General features: G+C 46.1%; 1 protein-coding gene across 1 annotated transcript in view; it reads left to right on the top strand.

The window, feature by feature from the left end:
• GCN1 (GCN1 activator of EIF2AK4) overlaps positions 1-24,402 on the top strand; it is a gene marked incomplete in the record, with an annotated part of 2,100,248 nt that overhangs the window by 794,013 nt on the left and 1,281,833 nt on the right. Inside the window, 1 exon segment of the mRNA XM_044068902.1 lies at positions 12,466-12,609. Within this exon segment, the coding sequence (XP_043924837.1) occupies positions 12,466-12,609 (144 nt within the window).

Here is a 24,402-nt window from a genome sequence, read left to right as displayed (position 1 = left end):
TCTTTAATCAGGGGGTTCCCAACTCCCACCCGACAAAAGGCCTAGACAAGAGGAGGATTATGCCTCCTCTGATCAAGTGTCTATTTCCTCAGGCTCCTCTGAGGACCAAGATTACTCCTTCTCCCCTTATGAAGATTCTGATGCTGAGGATTCTATCCCCTCAGCCTCTCCTCCTGAAGACTACTCCTTTGGCGAAACTTTACACACTATGAGGGAACATTTTCACTGGGAAGGTCAGGACTACTCTGACTCAAAGAAAAGGCTCAGAGAGTTTCTTTTATTCCCCCAGCACAAGACCACTTGCCATCCCCCCAGTTTTAGACATTGTGGATGATGTTTACTTAGAATCTAGTTTGAACCCAGATTCTCTGCCTCCTGCTCCAGCCAAACCAGACAGATACCATGAGTGCCTGATTCCCACAAATTCCTTTATAAAAGCCCTGTTGCTGATCCAGAGACCATCTCCCAGGGTCCCAAAGGGGCTAAGGCTTCTATGGCAAAAAAATCCTGTACCCTCTGAAAGGGACTCGAGTGCACTAGACAGGTGGGGGGAAAAGGTTTACACCTCAGCCACTCTAGCTATGAGAGCACTAAATTGCCAGTTTCACATGCTAAAATATCAGCAATTTCTAATGTCTCAGCTAAAACAAAAAATGAGCACACTCCCTCAACAGTCTGAATTGAAAGAAATGCAGGATCTGTTGCATGCAGCTGAACAGGTGGGCAAACATACTTTACAATGTGGTTTTGATTTTTTGGAGGCTTCCTGCAGAGCAGCTGTCACTGGGTCTGTTATACGTAGACATGCTTGGTTAAAGGAACAAACTCTGCCTGATCATGTTAAAGCAAAGCTTCTAGACGCTCCCGTACAGCAGGATGTTCTATTTGGAGTTAAGGCAGAATAAGTCTTAAAGAAAATGGAGGATAAGGCAAAATCTATGCAGACAGTCAAAGATTTTCTACAGGTACAGCCCCCTCACTTCAGCAGAAATTGGCCAACTAAGAATTGGTCCTTCCCAGCTACTGACAGACAACAGAGGGGTAAATACAGACGTCCAAGAGGCAGAGGACAACCACAAGCCCAATACAGAGCTCGACAATGGGGCACTGCAACACAGAAGGGAGGAGAAGACAGGTCTCAATCTACCAGAAGGCAAACTCAATGACTTGCACCTCATCTGGCCAAGCAACACTCTCTTGGCAGCTCCCTTGGGAGGAAAACTCACACATTTTTCAGACAACTGGCACACTGTCACAATGACATAATTTCACGAGGATACAGATTCCATTTTCACACCTTGCCAATGAAAAATGCCAAACCTGCCACAAAATCAATGGGCAGAGGCACAAAAGCAAATTACAGCTCTCATGGACATGAGAGCCATTCATCTGGTACCTGCACGAGAGCAAGGCCAAGGATTTTACTCAAGACTCTTTCTAGTCCCCAGAAAGGACAATGCCTGGAGACCAATTCTGGACCTTTCAATTCTAAACACCTTCTTACAAGTACCCAAATTCAAGATGCTAACACTACAGCAGCTTCTTCCCATGTTGGGCAAGAAAGCATGGCTAGTAACGTTGGACCTCAAGGAGGCATACCTGCATGTCCCTATCAGACAAAGTTGCAGAAGATACCTCCGTTTCATTGCAGGTTCAACCCATTACCAATTCTCTGCACTGCCCTTTGGCTTATCTACTGTACCCAGGGTCTTCACAAAATGCCTGGCACCAGTAATTGCATACTGCAGACAGAGGAATTCAAATGTACCCATACCTGGACGACTGCCTCATCCAAGCAGAAAGCAAGGACATCCTCTTACATCATCTGGCTTTTGTAAAACATTATCTAAGTTGCCTCGGGTACACAGTAAATGAAAAGAAATCAAAACTAGTACCCTCACAAAATATGACATTCCTGGGTGCCAGTTTGAGTACAACAGCCCAGAAGGCTTATCTGACGCCAGACAAACAACTACAACTGACTCAGTATTTCAAAACAATGGCAACAAAGACCCTACTCCCTGCAAGAAAAATTCTGCAGGCCTTGGGCTTCATGGCATCTTGCATACTACTAATACCATTTGCAAAGCTGCATATGAGGAAATTACAGTGGTACCTAAAAATCGTGTGGTCTCAACACAGCCACAGCTTGGACACAATGATATCTCTCATTCCTTGCCTACAACAGGAGTTTCTATGGTGGTCACAGGCATGTCACCTCAACAAGGGTCAGCCTTTCACCTTGCCCCCAGCCAGGCAAACTATGACAACAGATGCATCAGACTACGCCTGGGGGGCACACCTGGCAGGTCAGTGCATTCAAGGCGTATGGACTGCAGATCAAAGAAATCTACACATCAATCAAAAAGAGATGCTAGCTGTACAGAATGCTCTGACAGCCTTCAAGAACCTATTACATCCAGGACAACTTACAATAAGGACGGACAACACCATAGTAATGTGGTACATAAACAAACAAGGGGGTACACACTCCTACCCTCTATGCAGGCAAGCAATGACCTTGTGGAACACAGCACTGACTTACCAAGTTCAGCTACAAGCTCAATTCCTGCCAGGAAAAAAGAACACATTGGCAGACAACCTCAGCAGAAACATCATGGATCCCCACGAGTGGAAACTGGATCCACAAGTATTTGCAATGATAACTCAAAAATGGGGCCTTCCAGACCTAGACCTGTTTGCAAGGCCCCAAAACTATCAGCTAACAACATTTTGTACAAGGACACTTCACCGACAAGCATGGAAAGTGGACGCACTCTCATTCAGTTGGAAAAACCTGACAGTATATGCCTTCCCTCCATTGCCTCTCCTCACAAAGGTGCTTCTGAAAGTCAGAAAGGAGAGACCACGACTGATACTCATAGCCCCAGACTGACCACGCCAGCACTGGTACCCACTATTAAGGAATATGGCCCAGGGCCCACCTTGGATTTAAACAGATTCTACACAGCCAGCTCAAAACCTTAAATCTGGCTGCATGGCAAATCAACTAAGCATCCGGCCAGCTCCTCTTTCCCAAGCAGTTATGGATGCTAGGAGGCCCAGCACCAGGAAGGCCTACTCAGACAAATTGAAAAGATTTTGCGCCTGGTACCAAGCTAAAGGCCAAAACACACTCCAGCCTCACATGCCTCAGATTCTACAGTACTTAACTGAGATGTTGCACAAAGGACTTTTTTTTTCTTCCATTAAAATCCATGCATCAGCTATTTCAGCCCACTACAACATGGATCCACCCTTATTTTCACATCCACTTCTAAGGCAGTTCCTCACAGGGGCAAAAAACATTAGACCTCCCCAGGAGAGCACCTACACCAACATGGGATCTCAATTTTGTTCTAGAAAAACTTACGCTACCTCCCTTTGAACCAGCTTTCTCTGCAGATCTACAGTTTCTATCATGGAAGACTGCCCTGCTGCTAGCAATAACTTCAGCTAGAAGAGTCTTAGAGCTGCAGTCACTAATGGCAGTGGAACCTTTCCTCATTTTCCATCAAGACAGAGTTTCTCTACAAACTAATCCTTCCTTCATGCCTAAGGTGGTTTCCAGTGTGGCTTTAAATCAAACCATCCACTTACCCACCTTCTTCCCAAATCCACAGAACAAAGGAGAAAGACTCCTGCATTCCTTGGACATTCACAGGCAACTTCATTACTACTTGGATAAAACTAAGGTTTTCAGAAAATCTGACCAGCTCTTTGTATCCTATTCTACAGCTTCACAAGGGAAGGCTATATCAAAACAACCATTTCCAAATGGATAGGACGTTGCATTCATTTTTGCTATACCCATCATGGAAAACCAGTTCCTGCTACCATTAGGTCCCACTCTACCAGGGCAACAGCCACATCTACAGCCTTCCTCAGGGGGGTGCCAACCAAGGAGATTTTGAAAGCTGCAACTTGGAGTTCAGTACACACCTTCACCAAACACTACCATTTACCACTTTACTCTAAGACTAGAGCTGGCTTCGCCACTGCAGTTCTGCAGGGCCTTATAGCCTCCTCTAACCCTCTGACTCCTCCACCCATCCTTAGCTTTGGGATTCTACCCAAGTGTGATGACTGCAGCAGGGTAACACGATGAACATAGTACAGTTTTGCACCTACCATAAATGTAGATGTTCGAGTGTACACCCTGCTGCAGTCCAGGTTACCCTCCCTCCATCCCCTCTGATCTAACTGGCTAAATCTCTACAAAACCTTCCTGATGTATTTGCTTATAGCTAGAGGGATTTTGTGTTTGTACTAAAACTCATAAATTGGTACTAATGACTGACCACCTTTTTGGGGGCACCTGACATCTGGGGCAAGAAAAACTGAAGAATATGGCGTTGGATGCATCATATATACCCCTGGCGCACTGACGTCAGGGAAGACGCAACAGCAACCGACGCCGGACCAAGACTTTGGAATTCAGGCCAACTGTGGGACCGCCTGACGACAGGATAACCCAAGTGTGATGACTGCAGCAGGGTGTACACTCGAGCATCTACATTTATGGTAGGTACAAAACTGTACTTTCTCTGGGGTACACCATAAACGAAATCACATCTAGTACACTGCCAACAAATTATATTCTTGGGAGCAAGCTTGAATACAACTTCCCAGATGGCCTACCTCATGCTAGAGAAACAAGTTTGACAGCCTACTTCAGACTACTGGCCACAAAGACCCAGCTATCTGCAAGGAAAATTCTGCAAGCACTGGGGTTCATGGCCTCTTGCGTTCTACTAATTTCATGTGGAAAACTGCAATGGTATCTAAAAAGCCTATAGTGTCAACATTCTCAGGACCTAGAATCAATGATTCCTATCATACTTTGTCTTCCTTTGGTGGGCAGAGGCCTGCCACCACAAGGGACTGCCATTCATTCTACCCCTTGCCGCCCAAACCCTAACAACAGACGCATCAGACTATGCATGGGGGGCTCACTTGACAGGGCAGTGCATTCAGGGCAAATGGATCCCCAGTCAAATGCACCTGCATATCAATCCAAAAGAAATGTTAGCTGTACAGAATGCTCTGACAGCCTGCAAGGACCACATTCTTCCAGGACAATTATTGGTAAAGACGGACAACACCACTTTTATGTGGTACATAAACAAGCAAGGGGGAACCCACTCATACCCTCTCTGCAGACTAGCCATGGCTCTGTGGAACACAGCCTTGAGCTACCAAGTGCACCTACAAGCTCAATTCCTGCCATGAAAACTAAATACACTGGCAGACGACCTAAGCAGAAATCTCATGGACCCACACGAGTGGAAACTGGAACCAAAGGTATTAAACATTTTGCGAAACAAATGGGGGAGCCCAGAGATAGATTGCCTCCCCCTCAGAACTACCAATTGGACAAATTCTGCACAAGGACTCCCCACAGACAAGCTTGGAAAGTGGATGCCCTGTCCTTCACCTGGAAAAGCCCATCAGTTTATGCCTTTCCCCCTCTGCCTCTCCTCTCCAAAGTGCTACTAAAGATCAAACAGGACAAACCAAGGACAATACTGATTGCACCAGACTGGCCATGCCAACACTGGTACCCCCTCTTGCACAGTGTGTCGCTGCTGGAACCATGGCACCTGCCTCAGACCCCTGCCCTGCTGTCCCAGCAGGAGGGCCAGATTCTGCATCTACAGCTTCAAACCCTGAACCTTGCAGCCTGGCTAATTACCTGATCTCTCCATTACCATCCCTCAGTAAGCAAGTGATGGATGTCATTCTGGAGGCAAGGAGGCCTAGTACTAGAAAATCCTATGCTGAAAAATGGAAAAGAATTCTGTTCCTGGAGCCAAACTCAGGGGATGGACACAACAGTGCCTAATTTACAGCACATTCTTCAATACTTAACTGAGATGCTTCACAAGGGCCTTTCCTTTTCTTCCATCAAAATTCATGCCACGGTCATTTCAGCACATTTTAGTAGAGAGCCACCCCTCTTCTCTCATCCACTGCTGAAGCAATTCCTCAGAGGGGCCAAAAACTAAGACCACCCAGAAGAGCCCCTACTCCAGCCTGGGGCCTTAACTTTGTATTGGAAAAGCTCACTCTGCCTCCCTTTGAGCCAGTTGCAACTGCAGAGTTGAAATTCCTTTCTTAGAAAACAGCCCTCCTTCTAGCCATCACTTCAGCAAGAAGGGTGTCTGAATTACCGGCCTTCATGGCAGTGGAGCCTTTCATCATCTTTCATGCGGACAGGGTGTCCCTCAGGACCAATCCTTCCTTTATGTCCAAGGTCGTGTCCAGTGTGGGCCATAATCATGGACAGGAAGTCCCAAGAGTAATTACTGCAACAGTAAAGTTACTCAAACAACTACAGTTATGGTAAGTAGCTACACAACTGTAAATTCAGTGCTCTGTTGTACATCATATAGCTATGATCTCCCCTGATCTAATTCCAGATAGAGTGCACCTTCTAAGAGGTACAGCACATACTAATGTAGGTTATGTATTATTGAGATTTAATATCCATATGTAATGTGCTCTGCATATCCATCTGTACATACCTTCAGGTATTCGTTGCAGATTACCTGCATTGCTGTGTGCTTGTATTAACTTTGTATCATCTCATGAAGGCAAGTGATAGTTTTGTAGTCGTATTGTTCAGTGTAGCAATTCTATAGCTTTTAGTAACAATTTTTGAGTGAGTATGATTGTTGACATGAGTATTGATTTTGATGTCCTTCAAGGATGCATCTGCAGTCCTTACAAATGGGTTGTCCTGTCGTCAGGCAGCCCTTCGGTCGGCCGGATTCCAAAGTCTGGGTCTGGCCTCGGCTGGTGTCGCATTTCACCCGACGTCATAGCTGCAGTTCTTCGGGTATAAAGGCATCAGCCGACGCCATTTTCCTCAGTCTTTCTTGCTGCGTGGCGCCCGAAGCAGAAGCTGTTCGCAAGTGCCGGTCGGTCAGATCCAGAGATTACTACTACCGAATACTACTTCGAAGACTTCTAAAAGCTAAGTACCCCGTTGGGGACTCTTTCTTGCCTCAGCCGATGTCAGAAAAAGTGAATAACTGTTTAACTTGTGGGAAACAAATACCTCATAAAGATTTCCACTCTTACTGCTTACCTTGTTTAGGCCCAGACCACGACGTAGCAGCTTGTTTAGCCTGTGCTTCTTTCAACCGACGGACGCTTAGACGTCGGTCGGAGTTTGCTGAACAGTTTTTCGGTTCAGATTTTGCATACATAATGCCGTCGGATCCTCCGACTTCACAAGTTGTTAAGAAACGCAAAGAAAAGGACCGACACTCGCTGTCCGCGGTCTCGGCCGAAACCGCGGTTAAGCAAACCGCGAGTGTCTCGGTTTCGGCCGAAACCGAGCAAACGGTTCTATCTTCAGCCGAATCCATGACTACTACTGAGGCCCCTTCTAACCTGGTTGAATCGGCCTCTGAAATTCAACCTGCTACTGTGGTTTCACAAGAATTATCGGACACCATCCCTTTGGATGTTTCAACCCCTGCACGTGGTGCTGCTAGGCCTGCAGCCATGTCCATAAAGGCCTTTGCCAGGGCTAAAGCAGCCAAAACTTCTAAGTCTGTGCCTGTTAAGCCCCCCTCTCACAGGCCCAGTTCCAGTTCCCAAATGCTCACTCTGGCAGAGGATCTCATCCCTTTAATAAGGGGATCCCAACCTCATCCAGACAGGGCCTCTCAACCTCCTCCAGAAAAGAGACCTAGAGCAGAGCCCCCTGAGCCAGTGTCCTCTGATGATACAGACAATACAGACCATCCAGAGGCTCCTTTTTCTCCTTATGAAGACTCCGATGCTGAGGAATCGATTCCTTCTGCCTCTCCACCAGAGGAATTTTCCTTTGGGGAAACCTTACATGCCATGAGAGAGCAATTCCAATGGCAGGGGCAAGATTTCTCAGATTCAAGGAAAAGGCTTAGGACTTTTTTGCATTTACCACAACATAGGCCTTTAGCTATACCTCCAGTTCTTCCTGTTGTAGATGATGCATTTAATGATGCTTGCACTGCTCCTGATACTTTGCCTCCAGCCCCTGCTAAGCCCGATAGGTTCTACAGGGTCCCGGACACACATCACCATTTATACAAGGCTCCTTTTGCAGATCCCGAGACTATCTCCCAGGGGCCTAAGGCAGTAGCTTCGACCTCAGTTAAAAACCCTCTCCCCTCTGAAAGGGAATCCAGGTCCTTAGAGAGATGGGGTAAAAAAGTATACGCCTCTGCTACTCTCTCAGCTAGGGCATTGAACTGTCAGTTTCATATGATCCAATACCAGGAGTTTATGCTTGATCAGTTAACTAAGAAACTGTCCTCTGATGATTCTTTAGATAAGAAATATGTTCTAGAAATGGTGCATAACATTCAGCAGGTTAGTAACCATTCTTTAAAATGCGGCTTTGATGCACTGGAGGCTTCCTTTAGATCAGCCATGACTGGCACAGTTATAAGAAGGCATGCATGGTTGAAAGAACAGGTCTTGCCGGATCATGTTAAAGCAAAACTATTAGATGCTCCTATGGATAAGGTCAGTTTATTTGGTTCTCCTGCTCAGCAGGTACTGAAGAAAATGGAAGAGAAGGCAAAATCTGTACAAACAGTGAAAGATTTCTTACAGGTTCAGCCTCCAAGGTTTAGCAGGAACTGGCCTGCCAAAAATTGGTCCTTTCCAGACTCCTGTAAAACACAGAGAGGCAGGAATAGGCGTTCAAGAGGCAGAAATCAATCCAGAGGAGGTGCCTACAGGGGACGCCAGTGGCAAGGTAACAACCAGCGAGGCACAGACACAACTACTACCACTGCAACAGGACAATCACAGTGACTTGGCTCTGGCACCGCCTACCAGGGAACAAATAGCAGCACCCTTAGGTGGAAAGTTAGCCTTATCTTCAAAAAACTGGCACTACATCACAAGAGACAAGTGGATTTTGCAAACTATAGACCAAGGCTACAGGTTTCATTTCCATACTTTACCAGGAAAAGAGGAATGCCAAACCTACCACCAAATCAAAAGACAGAAGCTCTAAAACAAATAGCTCAATTAGCAAAGATGAGAGCTGTGGAAAAGGTACCATCTATGGAACAAGGAAAGGGATTTTACTCCAGACTATTCCTGGTACCAAGAAAAGAGAAAAATTGGAGGCCTATTCTCGACCTGTCCGCTTTAAACACATTCATCATTGTTCCAAAATTCAAAATGCTGACCCTACAGCAACTTCTTCCCATGCTGGGCAAGGAGTATTGGCTGGTGACTCTAGATCTCAAGGAGGCATACCTGCACGTCCCCATACGACCAAATTTCAGAAGATACCTCAGATTTCTTGCAGGATCAGAGCATTATCAATTCTCAGCATTGCCCTTTGGCTTATCTACTGCGCCCAGAGTGTTCACGAAATGCCTGGCATCAGTAATCGCTCACTGCAGGCTTCAGGGAATCCAAATATATCCATACCTGGACGACTGCCTGATACAAGCAGACAACAAAAACAAGCTAACAGAAGACTTACAAAGAGTCATTTGCTTACTGCAAGCCCTGGGATATACAGTCAATATAAAAAATCAAGACTGATACCATCCCAAAGAATAACCTTCTTAGGTGCAGAATTGGACACAGTAAAACAGATGGCATTCCTAACTGCAGAAAAACAAGAACAACTTCCTCTCTACTTCTTGGCATTAACAAAGCAGAACAAACTAACAGCAAGGAAAGTACTGCAGGCCTTGGGCTTCATGGCATCCTGCATAATCCTGGTCCCTCATGCCAGACTGCATATGAGAAAGCTACAGTGGTACCTGAAGAATTTATGGTCTCAACACAGGCACAGCCTAGAAACCGAAATACCACTAATCCCATGCCTAAAACAAGAGTTCCTATGGTGGGCTCAGGCATGCCAGTCAAACCCAGGTTTGCCCTTCCACAGCATTCAACCAAGCCAAACCATCACAACGGACGTCTCAGACCTCGGTTGGGGGGCCCACATGCTGGACAAGTGCATACAAGGCTTATGGACTCCAGATCAGCTGCACCTGCACATAAATCAAAAGGAAATGCTGGCAGTAAAACTAGCAATCCAGAATTTCAGACCATTCCTCCAAGAAGGGCAGTTGATGATAAGGACAGACAACACCACAGTCATGTGGTACATCAACAAACAGGGAGGTACTCATTCATACCCTCTATGCCGGATGGCACTGGACCTATGGAATATGGCTCTGAGCTACAACATTCAGTTACAAGCAATTTTTGTACCCGGAAAAGAAAACATCCTAACAGACATATTAAGCGGAACTACCTCGGATGGTCACGAATGGATGCTACACCGGGACATCTTCAAGGTCATCACAAGGAAATGGGGACTGCCACAAATAGACCTATTCGCATCCCCACTCAATCACCAGCTCAAGAAATTCTGCACAAGGACGTACCACCCACTTGCTTGGAAGGTGGACTCTCTATCCTTCAGTTGGAAAGGCCTGACAGCATATGCATTCCCACCTCTTCCTTTGATGCACAAGGTGCTATTGAAAATCAAAGAGGAACGTCCAAGGATCATTCTGATAGCTCCAGACTGGCCAAGACAACATTGGTACCCATTACTGAGGAGCATGTCTCGGGGGGAAAATGTGGACACTACCCCTGATTCCTTTGCTGTTAACTCAGAGCGGCTACAACACCCTGCATCCAAACCTGAAAACTCTGCAGCTGTCTGCCTGGAACATTACATAAGAGCAACTAACCCAGATTTATCCCAAAGGGTTAAAGACATTATCCTTGAGGCCCGCAGACCCTCAACAAGAAGGAACTATGCAGGAAAATGGAAAAGGTTTCTCATTTGGAGTACTGAAAGGGGAAAAGATGTGTCAAAGGTAGACATTGCCAACATCCTGGAGTATTTGGCAGAGCTTTTCCATACAGGCCTGTCCTATTCCTCCATCAAGATACATGCATCAGCTATTTCTGCAGAATACAGCTTCGATCCCCCTGTCTTCTCGCATCCTCTACTCAGGCAGTTTCTGAGAGGAATTAAAAATGTAAAACCTCCTAGGAAACCACCACTACCAGCATGGGACTTGAACTTTGTGCTAGAAAAATTGACACTCCCCCCTTTCCAACCAACAGCAACAGCAGATCTTCAACACCTATCCTGGAAAACTGCTTTTCTGCTGGCAATTACCTCAGCAAGAAGGGTTTCTGAGCTACAGGCTTTAATGGCAGTACAACCCTTCCTAATCTTCCATCATAGAGTGTCCATGAGAACAAATCCTACATTTATGCCTAAGGTGGTATCCAGAGTGTCTTTAAACCAGGCTATCCACCTACCTACCTTCTTCCCCAATCCACAGAACAGGGGGGAAAGACTGCTGCATACTTTGGATGTACATAGACAGTTGCGCTACTACCTGGACAGAACCAAGGGCAATAGAAAAACTGACCAGCTTCTGGCAGCATATGCAACAGGAAGGGAAGGAAAAGCAATTTCAAAACAGACAATCTCCAAGTGGATAGGAAATTGCATCAGATTCTGTTACTCCTACCATGGAAAGCAAATTCCACAGAACATAAGGCCTCATTCTACAAGGGCTACAGCCACTACCACAGCTTTCTTACGAGGAGTGGCTACCAAGGACATTATAGAGGCTGCTACTTGGACCTCCGTGCATACATTTGCCAAGCATTATAACTTACCTTTATACTCTAGATCCCGAGCAGGGTTTGCCACTGCTGTTTTGCAAGGGATCCTAACTACACCATAATTTCTTCTTCCTCCTCCCCTAGTTTGGCTATGGTATTCTACCCATATGTAAGGACTGCAGATGCATCCTTGAAGGACATAGTACAGTTTTGTACCTACCATAAATGTAGATGTCCGAACAGGAATGCATCTGCAGTCAGGATTACCCACCCTCCTTCCCCTCTGTGGTATTCCTAGGGTATTTGCCCATCTAATAGCTAGCTGGTCCCGCTCTCTTATGGTGTATTTGTTTGTATATATGTACATACATGCTTATTTTTGTGTTTGCCTTCTACTATTTGGAAACATTGGCATTTATCCAAAATTTAGCTATCCAAGAGGGCAACTGGCATCTGGGGCAAGAAACACTGAGGAAAATGGCGTCGGCTGATGCCTTTATACCCGAAGAACTGCAGCTATGACGTCGGGTGAAGTGCGACACCAGCCGAGGCCAGACCCAGACTTTGGAATCCGGCCGACCGAAGGGCTGCCTGACGACAGGACAACCCATTTGTAAGGACTGCAGATGCATTCCTGTTCGGACATCTACATTTATGGTAGGTACAAAACTGTACTTTCTAGGCCCTTTCTTTCTGTATGTGAGTATGATTTTTGACATGAGTATTGATTTTGTTCTAGGTCCTTGCTTTCTGTGAGTATGATGGTTGACATGAGTATTGATTTTGTTCTAGGTCCTTGCTTTCTGTATGTAAGTATGATTTTTGACTTTGTTTTAGGTCCTTGCTTCCAACACCCTTACAGCTCTGTGCACCAGCAGCAGTGGCCAGGAAGGCTGCGCTTATGCTGAACAGGAGGAGATTGATGTATTACTTCAAGCCTTGCAGTCACCGTGCTCAGCTGTGCGCGATGCAGCTCTGCGGGTAAGACTTTGGTTATCCATGCATACACTGTGTGTGTGTGTCTGTGTCTGTGTCTGTGTGTGTGTGTGTGTGTGTGTGTGTGTGTGCGTGCATATATGTATGTATATATATATATATATATATATATATATATATATATATATATGTATATATATTTATACACACACATATGCAATGTACTAAGCATATCTGTTTACAATGTGAGGATTATTAAAACTAAAACTGTGTAAGTACTGTAAACCTTTGTTAAAAATATGCAACAAGGCAAAATTTGCTTTCTAAAGGGCTAAACTGTGCAATAGATTTTTTAATTTCTCTATCTGCTGTGTAGTTGAAGTTGCCATAGCTGTTCTGTCCTTAAACTAAAAGACAGACGAGTCTGCATAGTAGAGAAGTGAATAGACATGAATCTCTTCAGTGCATTACATATATCAAGAAAGGATTACATATTTTGGTGATTTGCAGCCTGGGAGTAGTAGTTTCATCTATTTATTAACGAATGTTAGCTGTACCTCCCCTTCATGCTTACAGGAAGGTAGTAAATGACTGTATAGGAATATTGTCTAAATTGTTCCAAAGTTAGAAGATGGGGTAAGGGGTTAGAGCTTACAGCTGTAACACCCTCCCTAGCTGTCCTGGGTGGCTGGTTGATTGACAGTTGACTTAGTTTGTCTTTGTCAGGGAATAAATGGAAGGAGTTCAGAGCAGGCATTAAGGCATATGAATACGTGCAGCTTCTTGGGATTGTATCAGCAACAGCAGATGTCAGAGGTTCATTGGTTGGTAGACTAAGCCAATCGTAAGGCTTCTTGAATGGAATGACTGTGGGCAAGCATGAGACTGTTTGGACATGTGATTATTGTAAAAAAAAAATAAAAATTGAGAAGTTCATTTAACTTGGGTTGTGAGAGATCAGTTGTAGAGCTGCTCATCTGGGTTGAGTGTGAGCAGACATACAGCTGCTTATATGAGACTATTGCGAGAAGTAATATGGGCAGACATGATTGCTTGGAGTGGGAGGAGTCTGAGCTTGTCGACTGCATGAGTGTGGTGTGAGTGGGCGTGGGACTGCATGGGCTTTCAGTGAGAGAGAGCAGGCTTATGTCTTCTTGGCTAAGACTGGGTGGGTTAGCCCAACTAGTTGAGCTTTCAAGTTACATGGGGATTATTATTTTGAACTTTGTAGCCGCACAAACTCAACTGTTATGCTCATACACAGTTTACAGTCAAAACTGCAGGAAAAAGACATAGTGCCGGAAAACCAAAAACGGCTGCAGAGTTTCATAAAGGAAGTGAAAGGCATGCTGCAATAAAAGTTTTCAGCAAAATAGATTTTGTATTAAACATCCCAGACAAAGGAAGTGACCATAGAGTTAACTGGAGCTACTGCTATGGGGTGGGATAAGTGGCGGGATAGTGACCATAGAGTTAACTGGAGCTACTGCTATGGGGTGGGATAAGTGGCGGGATATTTGACTGAGTGTTACGAGTGTGAGCAGCGGATGAGCACGCATCACTACTTGGGGTTGGTTAGAATGTGAGTGAACAGACATTCCTACTTGAGTAGACTTTGTTGAGAAGGTATCGCTGCTTGAGAATTGACTAGTCAAAACAAACATGGAGCTTCCTGGCTAGGACAGATGTGATAAATGAGAATGCTTCAAAGAGATGAGTGCGAGCTGGAGTCATTGCATGTGGGATGAGTCGCTCTGTGTGTGTGTGCGTGTGTGTGTGTGTGTTTGATGAGTGGGAATGGGCAGCACTGTGTGCGTGGAATGAGTGGGAGTGGGCATTGGTCGTGTGAGAGTGGGAGCGGACATTACTGTATGTATGGGATGAGTGGGAGCGGGAGTCATGGTGCGTGTGAGTGGGAGCGGGTATCGCAGTGCGTGTGATGAGTGGGAGCAGTCATCGCAGTGCATGTGATGAGTGGGAGTGGGCTTCGCTGTGTGTGCGTGTGATGAGTGGGTTTCGCTGTGTGTGCATGTGATGAGTGGGCGTTGCTGTGTGTGCATATGATTAGTGGGAGTGGGCGTTGCTGTGTGTGCATATGATTAGTGGGAGTGGGCGTCGCTGTGTGTGCGCGGGATGAGTGGGAGAGGATGCCGCTGTATGTGCACAGGATGAGTGGGAGCATGTGTCTCTGTGTGTGCGCGGGATGAGTGGTAGCGGGCGTCGCTGTGTGCGCAGGATGAGCTAGAGTGGGCGTCGCTGCGTGTGTGCGGGATGAGTTGGAGGAACGGGCGTCACTGTGTGTGTGCGGGATGAGTGGGAGCGGGTGTCGCTGTGTGTGCGTGGTATGAGTGGGAGCGGGCGTCACTGTGTGTGCGTGGGATTAGTGGCAGCGGCCGTCACTGTGTGTACGCTGGATGAGTGGGAGCGGACGTTGCTGTGTGTGTGTGTGTGTGTAATGAGTGGGAGCGAACGTCGCTGTGTGTGTGGGATGAGTGGGAACGGCCTTCGCTGTGTGTGTGATGAGTGGGAGCGGCCTTCGCCGTGTGTGTGTGATGAGTGGGAGCAGCCTTCGCCGTGTGTGTGGGATGAGTGGGATTGGCCTTCGCCATGTGTGGGATTGGCCTTCGCCATGTGTGTGGGATGAGTGGGAATGGATATTTTTTTGTGTGAGTGGGTAGGATGAGCAGGAGCGGGTGTCTCTCTGTCTGTGTGTGTCTCTCTGTTTGTGTGGGTGTGTGTGTAGTATACGTGAGAGTGGGTGACCTTGTGTGTTTGTGTAGGATATGCGAGAGTGGGTGACCTTGTGTGTTTGTGTAGGATGAGTGAGGGCAAGCGTCGCAGTGTGTGTGATGAGCAAGAAAGGGCATCATGGTGTGTGTGATCAGTGGGAGTGGATGTCAGTGGGCGTGTGTGTGGGAGCAGGAGTCACCACATATGTATGTGGGATGAATGGGAGCAGCCATGACCGTGTGTGTGTGAGTGACGAGTGGAAGCAGCCATTGTTGTGTGTGTATGTGTGGGACGAGTGGGATCGACCGTTGCTGTGTGTGTGTTTGTAGGATGAGTGGGAGTGGGTGTCCCTGTGTGTTTGTATAGGATAACTGGGAGTGGGTGTCCCAGTGTGTTTGTATAGGATGAGTGGGAGTGTGCATCACTGTATGTGTGTGTGTAGGATGAGTGGGAGTGAGTGAACATCATTGTGTGTGGAATGAGTGGGAGTTGCTATACATATTTGTATGGGACGAGTGGGAGCAAGTGTCACTACTCATGTTTGTGTAATGAGAGTGGGAGTCACTACACGTGTTTGGGGTGAGTGGGTGCAGGCTTTGCTACACGTGTTTGGGGTGAGTGGGTGCAGGCTTTGCTACACGTGTTTGGGCCAAATGGGCGCAGGCTTCACTACACATGTTTGTGTAGGGCGAGTGGCCTCAGGCTTCACTATGTGTGGTTGTGTGCGGTGAGTGGGAGCTGGCATAGTTACACATGTGGGATGAGTGGGTGCATCCCTATGTGTGTTTGTATGGGATGAGTGGGACCAGGCATTGCTGTGAGCGCATAATGAATGGGAAAAGGAAGTGTTCCTAAGGTGTGACAGGCATGAACAGACATGCCTCCCCTTTGCGGTATGAATGTAAGCAGCTTGGAGTTTTTTGGCCAAGAAGAGCATCAGCATGTTGAAAGTTTGATTCCTCTGTAGTAGGGTGGTCTTGGATAAGTTTATTGTTCTTTTGGGCTGCAGTCATGTAGGCAGATTTTCAGTGCCCATGCTGGATACATCATCGTTTTAGGTGAATATTAGATTTTCGTGTCAGTGTGTGTTTGACCTTTCCTGGCAGTGAGGGTTATATGGTGAGATAAAACTGGGCATCATTTGTATGCATTATTGTTTACTTTGGTCTATAAATGTAGAGTTTATACATGATATGTAGATGTGTTCTGCTACCGGATTGAAGAAAGAATTATTGATGTCCTTACATTCACTGTTGCAGTATTCATAACATTTGGGATTTCCTGCTGTGGGTAGTCCGACTTCAGCCAGTATACTAAAGCGTGCTTTTGCTTTAAGGTTACACACATGCTCCTCACATAGCGTAGGGCGTAAAGGTAATGTCTGGAATTACCATCCTCAGAACTTCTTTGTAGCCAGTCCAAATGCATCTCCACATCGTCTGTCTGAAAGCCTACATCACTTCCATCAGTTGAACGCAGTTTTTGTTTGCTGGTTTCAATGACTACAGCTTCTTACTTATACTGAGCCACTGCACATAAGTTCCCATTGGATTTTGTCTGTTTTGGTTTTTTTTGTTGCTCTGTGGGGTTGATGTCATCCAGGAAGGGTAAATGCCAGTACGGGAGACAGATTCCTCATAAAGACCACCACGATAAGTATCTTTTATGCGGTTTCTCATGACCTGTTCTATTTGTCAGGCTTTTGTACCAAAAACCTTGTGTAGTAGGATGTCCTTCAAGGATGCATCTGCAGTCATGACATATGGGTTGTCCTGCCTCAGGCAGCCCTTTGGTCGGCCGGATTCCAAAGTCTGGGTCTGGCCTCGGCTGATGTCGCACTTCACCCGACGTCATAGCTCCTGGGGTATAAAGGCATCAGCCGACACCATTTTCCTCAGTCTTTCTTGCCGTGCGGTGCCCGAAGCAGAAGCTGTTTGCAAGTGCCGGTCGGTCAGATCCAGAGATTTCAACTACCGAAGACTTCTAAAAAAGCTAAGTACCCCGTTGGGGACTCTTTCTTGCCTCAGCCGATGTCAGACAAAGTAAATGATTGCTTAACTTGTGGGAAACAAATACCTCATAAGGATTTCCACTCTTACTGCCTTCCTTGCTTAGGCCCAGACCACGATGTATCAGCTTGTTTAGCCTGTGCTTCCTTCAACCGACGGACACTTAGACGTCGGTCGGAGTTTGCAGAAGAGTTTTTTGGCTCCACTTTTGCATATAAAATGCCGTCGGAGACTCCGACTACACATTTAGCTAAAAATCGCAAGGAAAAGGACCGACACTCACGGCCCGCGGTTTCGGCTGAAACCACGGTTAGGCCTAGGCTGAGACAGAGACCTCGGTTCTCCCTTCGGCCGAAAGCATGCCTCCGACAACCGAGGCCACACAGGCCATGGCTGAGTCGGCTACAGAAAATCCTACTGAAGAAGCAGGCACACAAGATTTGTCCGACACTATTCCGTTGGACATCTCTACCCCTGCACGTGGGGCAGATAGACCCCCTGCTTCCATGTCTATCAAGGCCTTTTCCAGGGCTAAAGCAGCAAAACTTTCCAAGGCCTTACCTACAAAAGCTCCCTCTCACAGGCCTACTTCTAGTTCTCAGATTCTCAGCCTTGCTGAGGACCTTATTTCTCTGATCAGGGGATCCCAACCTCACCCAGACAGGGCCTCACAACCCCCTCCTGAAAAGAGGCCTAGGACTGAACCCACTGAACCTCTCTCCTCTGACTATTCCTCGGATGGTTCAGATTTATCTGACCATCAGGAAGGCCCATACTCACCTTATGAGGATTCTGACGCAGAAGACTCCATTCCTTCTGCCTCTCCTCCAGAAGAATTTTCATTTGGGGAAATCCTACACTCTATGAGGGAACACTTCCAATGGCAGGGTCAGGATTTTTCTGATTCTAGGAAAAGGCTAAGGACTTTTTTACACTTACCACAGCATAGGCCTTTAGCCATTCCACCTGTACTATCAGTTGTTGATGATGCATACAATGATGCCAGTACTGCCCCTGATTCTCTTCCCCCAGCCCCTGCCAAACCTGACAGATACTACAGGGTCCCGGATTCTCACTTCCACTTGTATAAGGCCCATGCTGCAGACCCAGAAACCATTTCTCAGGGCCCTAAAGGTGTTGCAGCTGCCTCTGCCAAAAACCCCCTACCCTCTGAAAGAGAATCTAGAGCATTAGAGAGATGGGTAAAAAGCTTTATACATCTGCTACTCTTTCTGCCAGGGCTTTAAACTGTCAATTTCACATGATACAGTACCAGGAATTTTGGTTAGACCAGCTGAATAAAAAGCTGGCCTCTCCTGAACCTTTAGACCGTAAGTCCCTTCAGGATTTGGTACACAACTCTCAGCAGGTCAGTAATCATTTCTTGAAATGTGGCTATGATGCACTGGAGGCTTCATTTAGATCAGCTGTGACTGGAGCAGTGATTCGAAGGCATGCCTGGCTAAAAGAACAATCCTTGCCAGACCATGTTAAGTCTAAACTCCTAGATGCCCCTATGGAGAAACAAAGTTTATTTGGCTCCCCTGCACAGGAGGTTCTAAAGAAAGTGGAAGAAAAAGCAAAATTTGTCCAAACAGTCAAGGATTTCCTGCAGGTCCAACCTCCGAGGTTCAGCAGAAATTGGCCTTCAAAGAATTGGTCCTTTCCAGACACCTCTAGAGCACAGAGAGGCAGAAATAGATGCCCAAGAGGCAGAGGTCAACCAAGGGGTGCCTACAGGGGTCGTCAGTGGCAACCTGCCAACCAGAGAAGTGCCGCCACAGCTGCGACTGCAACCACTTCCACAGGACAGACACAATGACTTGGCTCTGATTCCGCCAACCAGGGAACAACTGGAAGCACCCTTGGGCGGAAAGCTAGCTTTATTTTAAAAAAACTGGCATTGTATTACAGGAGACAAATGGACTTTGCAGACAATAGACAAGGGCTACAGGTTTCACTTCCACACTCTACCAAAAAAGAGAGGAATGCCAAACCTTCCACCAAGCCAGAAATCAGAGGCTCTAAAACAAATCATCAGCTTACTAAGGATGAGAGCAATAGAAAAGGTACCATCTATGGAACAAGGCCAAGGATTTTACTCCAGACTATTCCTTGTACCAAGAAAAGAAAATCAATGGAGGCCTATTCTCGACTTGTCCGCACTGAACACATATCTCATTGTCCCAAAATTCAAAATGCTGACCCTACAGCAACTTCTTCCCATGTTGGGCAAGGAGTCTTGGCTGGTGACTCTAGATCTCAAGGAGGCATACCTGCACGTCCCTATACGACCAGATTGCAGAAAACACCTCAGATTTCTTGCAGGATCAGAGCATTGTCAATTCTCAGCATTGCCCTTTGGCTTATCTACTGCGCCAAGAGTATTCACGAAATGCCTGGCATCAGTAATTGCTCATTGCAGGCTTCAGGGAATTCAAATCTACCCATACCTGGACGACTGCCTAATACAAGCGGACAACAAGACAAAAATAATAAAGGATTTGGCCTATGTCATACAACTGCTGCAAGCCTTGGGATACACAGTCAACATACAAAAGTCAAGACTAGTGCCATCCCAAAGGATAACATTTTTGGGTGCAGAACTGGACACAATAACTCAGATGTCTTTTCTCACGGAGGAAAAACAAAAGCAACTACCAGTCTATTTCATGGCATTAACAAAACAAACTCAGCTTATTGCAAGGCAAGTCCTGCAGGCCCTGGGTTACATGGCATCTTGCATAATCTTGATCCCACATGCCAGGCTGCATATGAGAAAATTACAATGGTACCTGAGGAATGTATGGTCTCAACACAAACACAGTCTAGAAGCCCGGATACCAATCATTCCCTGCCTGCAAAAAGAATTCCTGTGGTGGGCTCAGGCCTGCCAGATAAACAGAGGATTGCCTTTCCACAAACCACAACCAAGGCAGACCATCACCACGGACGCCTCAGACCTAGGCTGGGGGGCACACATGGAAGACAAGTGTATCCAAGGCCTATGGTCCCAAGACCAGCTGAATCTGCACATAAATCTAAAGGAGATGCTGGCAGTGAAGCATGCAATCGAGGCATTCAGTTCATTCCTCCAGCAAGGACACCTGCTGATAAGGACGGACAATATCACAGTCATGTGGTACATCAACAAACAGGGAGGCACACATTCATACCCTCTATGCCGGATGGCAATGGACCTGTGGAACTTAGGCCTGAATCTCAACATCCAACTGCAGGCCAGATTTGTACCAGGAAAAGAGAATTCACTAGCAGACAGCTTAAGCAGAACTACCACGGATGCTCACGAATGGATGCTGCATCCAGACATCTTCAAAACCATAACAAAGAAATGAGGAATGCCAGAGATAGACCTGTTCGCCTCCCCACTCAACCACCAACTGAAGAAATTCTGCTCAAGAGTATACCACCCACAAGCCTGGAAGGTGGACTCCCTTTCTTTCAGCTGGAAGGCACTGACAGTATATGCCTTTCCACCCCTCCCATTGATGTACAAAGTTCTACTGAAGATCAGAGAGGAACAGCCAAAGGTAATTCTGATAGCTCCAGACTGGCCAAGGCAACATTGGTACCCGCTACTGAGAAGCATGTCTCGGACGAACTCATGGCCTCTACCTCTATGTCCTTTACTTCTGACGCAGAACAACTACAAGACCCTGCATCCAAACTTAAAAACACTGCAGCTAACTGCTTGGAAAATTGCATAAAACAAAATCAACCTGTTTTATCTCAGAGGGTTAAGGACATTATCCTGGAGGCTCGCAGACCCTCCACAAGGAAAACATACTCAGCCGAATGGAAGAGATTCCTCATTTGGAGTGCAGCAAAGGGAACAAATGTCACACTGGCAAACCTAGCACACATCCTAGAATACTTAGCAGAACTGTTCCACAATGGCCTGTCCTATTCTTCCATTAAGATTCATGCGTCAGCAGTTTCAGCAGAGTACAACATGGATCCTCCTGTCTTCTCTCATCCTCTCCTCAGACAATTTTTGAGAGGGATCAGAAATGTAAAACCTCCAAGGAAACCACCTTTGCCTGCATGGGATCTAAATTTTGTGCTAGAAAAAATAACACTTCCTCCCTTTGAACCAGCAGCAACAGCAGACTTACAGTTCTTATCTTGAAAAACTGCCTTCCTACTAGCAATCACTTCAGCAAGAAGGGTATCCGAGTTACAGGCATTAATGGCAGTGCAGCCTTTTCTCATCTTTCACCAGGATAGAGTGTCTCTGAGAACCAATCCTACTTTTATGCCAAAGGTGGTATCCAGGGTATCCCTGAACCAAGCTATTCATTTACCTACATTCTTCCCCAACCCACAGAACAGGGGGGAAAAACTACTACACACCTTGGATGTACACAGACAACTCCGCTACTATCTGGACAGAACTAAGGCCAGCAGAAAAACTGACCAGCTTCTGGTAGCATATGCAACAGGAGTGCAAGGGAAAGCAATTTCAAAACAGACAATCTCAAAATGGATAGGAAATTGCATTCGATTCTGCTACTCATTTCATGGAAAGACAACTCCTGAAAATATCAGGCCTCACTCCACAAGAGCTACAGCCACCACTACAGCTTTCCTACGAGGAGTGGCTACCAAAGACATTTTAAAAGCTGCTACTTGGAGCTCCGTGCATACATTTGCCAAGCATGACAATCTTCCTTTATACTCCAGATCCCGAGCAGGTTTTGCAACTGCTGTTTTACAAGGGATCTTAACTACACCATCATTATCTTAGTGCCTCCTCCCCCAGTTTGGCTATGGTATTCTACCCATATGTTATGACTGCAGATGCATCCTTGAAGGACATAGTACAGTTTTGTACCTACCATAAATGTAGATGTCCGATAGGTATGCATCTGCAGTCAGGATTACCCACCCTCCTTCCTCTCTGTGGTATTCTTAGGGTACTTACCCCTCTCTTAGCTAGCTGGGGGAATCTATTATGGTGTATTTGTTTGTATGTATATATGTATATATACTTTTTGATTTCTACTGTTTGGAATTTGCTACTTTTATACAAATTTAGCCTTCCTAGAGGGCACCTGGCATCTGGGGCAAGAAACACTGAGGAAAATGGCGTCGGCTGATGCCTTTATACCCCAGGAGCTATGACGTCGGGTGAAGTGTGACATCAGCCGAGGCCATACCCAGACTTTGGAATCCAGCCGACCGAAGGGCTGCCTGAGGCAGGACAACCCATATGTTATGAATGCAAATGCATACCTATCGGACATCTACATTTATGGTAGGTACAAAACTGTACTTTTTCTTCCCTTGTCTTACATCTTGAGAATCTGTTCCTTAAACTTTTCACTAAAGATACAGTAGAAGGAACTTCCCACCCTAAGGGTAAGCCATTAGGGAAGAAGGTTAAAAAATTATGACCAGAATCTTCTGCTGTCCATCTTCCACCAAGAGTTTCTCCCAAGGTCAGTGAGAACCAGGAGGCTTGCTTGGCTTTGTTGAATTCCTCTGCCACGACTGGTTTGGAGGCTGGTGGGGATCTGATCTGCAGCCTGTCCACTTTGGTTTTGGAGGAGTCTATTTTGGACGTTTAGGGGGAACCACAGTTGATTAGTTCTGAGGGGCCTAAGGGTGTTAGGCAGATTTTAGTCATGGAAGTTCCTACTACAGTTATTGAATACTGTCCTGTGTCAGAACCTTCTAAGTTTTATAGGGTAGACGTTCTCTTAAAGACGAACCAAAAAACTAAATAGGTTTCTTTTTCGTAGGGATCCTCAAAATGAGTGGCAGGCCTTTACTCAAGGTTTGTTTAATGCACTGATGGCATTAAAATCACAGCAAGGGGCTTCTGTTGCTGCTCTCCCTTGGTCTTCTACTCGTAGTAGTAGGCCTAGGGAACAGGATTCCGCTGAGGAGGAGTCTGATTCTGATGAGGAATCCCTTGTTTATTCTTCTCAGATTCCTTCTCCTTTAGACTGTGGGTGAGAGGAAGAGAGGAGTCTAATAGTCCTGATGCTCCTTTTGAAGAATTTTCCACTGGGGACATCTCCAGGATGATGGAATTTTTAAAATGGGATTGTGCTCAGGTCTTTGAAATCCATAAGAGATACTGTGAGTTGCTGTAGACAGAGTCACCAAAACCTTGTGGTATTCCTCCTGTCTTGGCTGCTTTGTTGGATGCTTTTTCCAATGCCTGTAAAGCTCCTGATTCTCTGCCCCCTGCTCCCAAGAATCTTGATAGGTTTTATAGAGTGCCTGAGGATTGCACCTTTTTGTATAAATGTTCTGCTGCTGACCCTTCAATGGTGTCTGTAGCCTCTGACAAGCCTTCTCAATTGCTTCCTTCACTCAAGCTGCTACCTTCTGATAAAGACAGTAGAACCATGGAATGGCTAGGTAAGAAGGTTTACACTTCAGCTACCCTGGATTTTAGGGATATTAATTGTCAGATACATATGTCCAGATATGTGTTGGCTCTTCTTTTTCAGGCTTGTCAACTTACTTCTGATGATCTAGACTCTGAGGGTAAAAACTTCTGCTCTTTCTTTGCTGGGGACTTTCTCTCAAGTGGTTCGTCATTCCGTTAAGTGTAGTTATGATGCAGCAGGTGCCTTTTCTCGGACTGCTGCTTTTGGATCAGTGATGAGGTATTCTTGGTTTGGGCTTCAGTCTTTGCCTGATTATATCAAGGCTAAGTTGATGGATGCTACTCTTGATAATAGAGTTGTTTGGGGAAGCAGCTGCTGGTTTAAGTCCCTTCAGGATAAGGTGAATGCTTTACAAGAACTCAAACATGTGTTTGCCTGTCCTGTGCCTAAGTTTCAGAGAAACTACCGTAATAAGCCAGCCTTTGCTCACAGGCAGTCTTGTCCTCCTCCTGAGGGCAAAAAAGAGTAGTAAGCAGGCTCCTCCTACTGAGGTTAATCAGTCTTCCTTTTCTTATAAACCAGGTGCTGTGAGTGTCTGTCTTTTACCAGCCTCATTCCTCTTTCTCTTTGCCTTTCTCTTCAGCTTCAGATTACTCCAAATTCTTTGGTTTTGTCCATTATTTGTCAGGGGTATTTCATGGTGTGGAAATCCCAGCCCCCTTTTTTGGGCATTC

This window comes from Protopterus annectens, chromosome 4.part0 (assembly GCF_019279795.1).
Source record: "Protopterus annectens isolate FY-2018-M chromosome 4.part0, PAN1.0, whole genome shotgun sequence".
Classification (NCBI taxonomy): domain Eukaryota; kingdom Metazoa; phylum Chordata; order Ceratodontiformes; family Protopteridae; genus Protopterus; species Protopterus annectens.
This window is presented reverse-complemented; position numbering and strand designations above follow the sequence as displayed.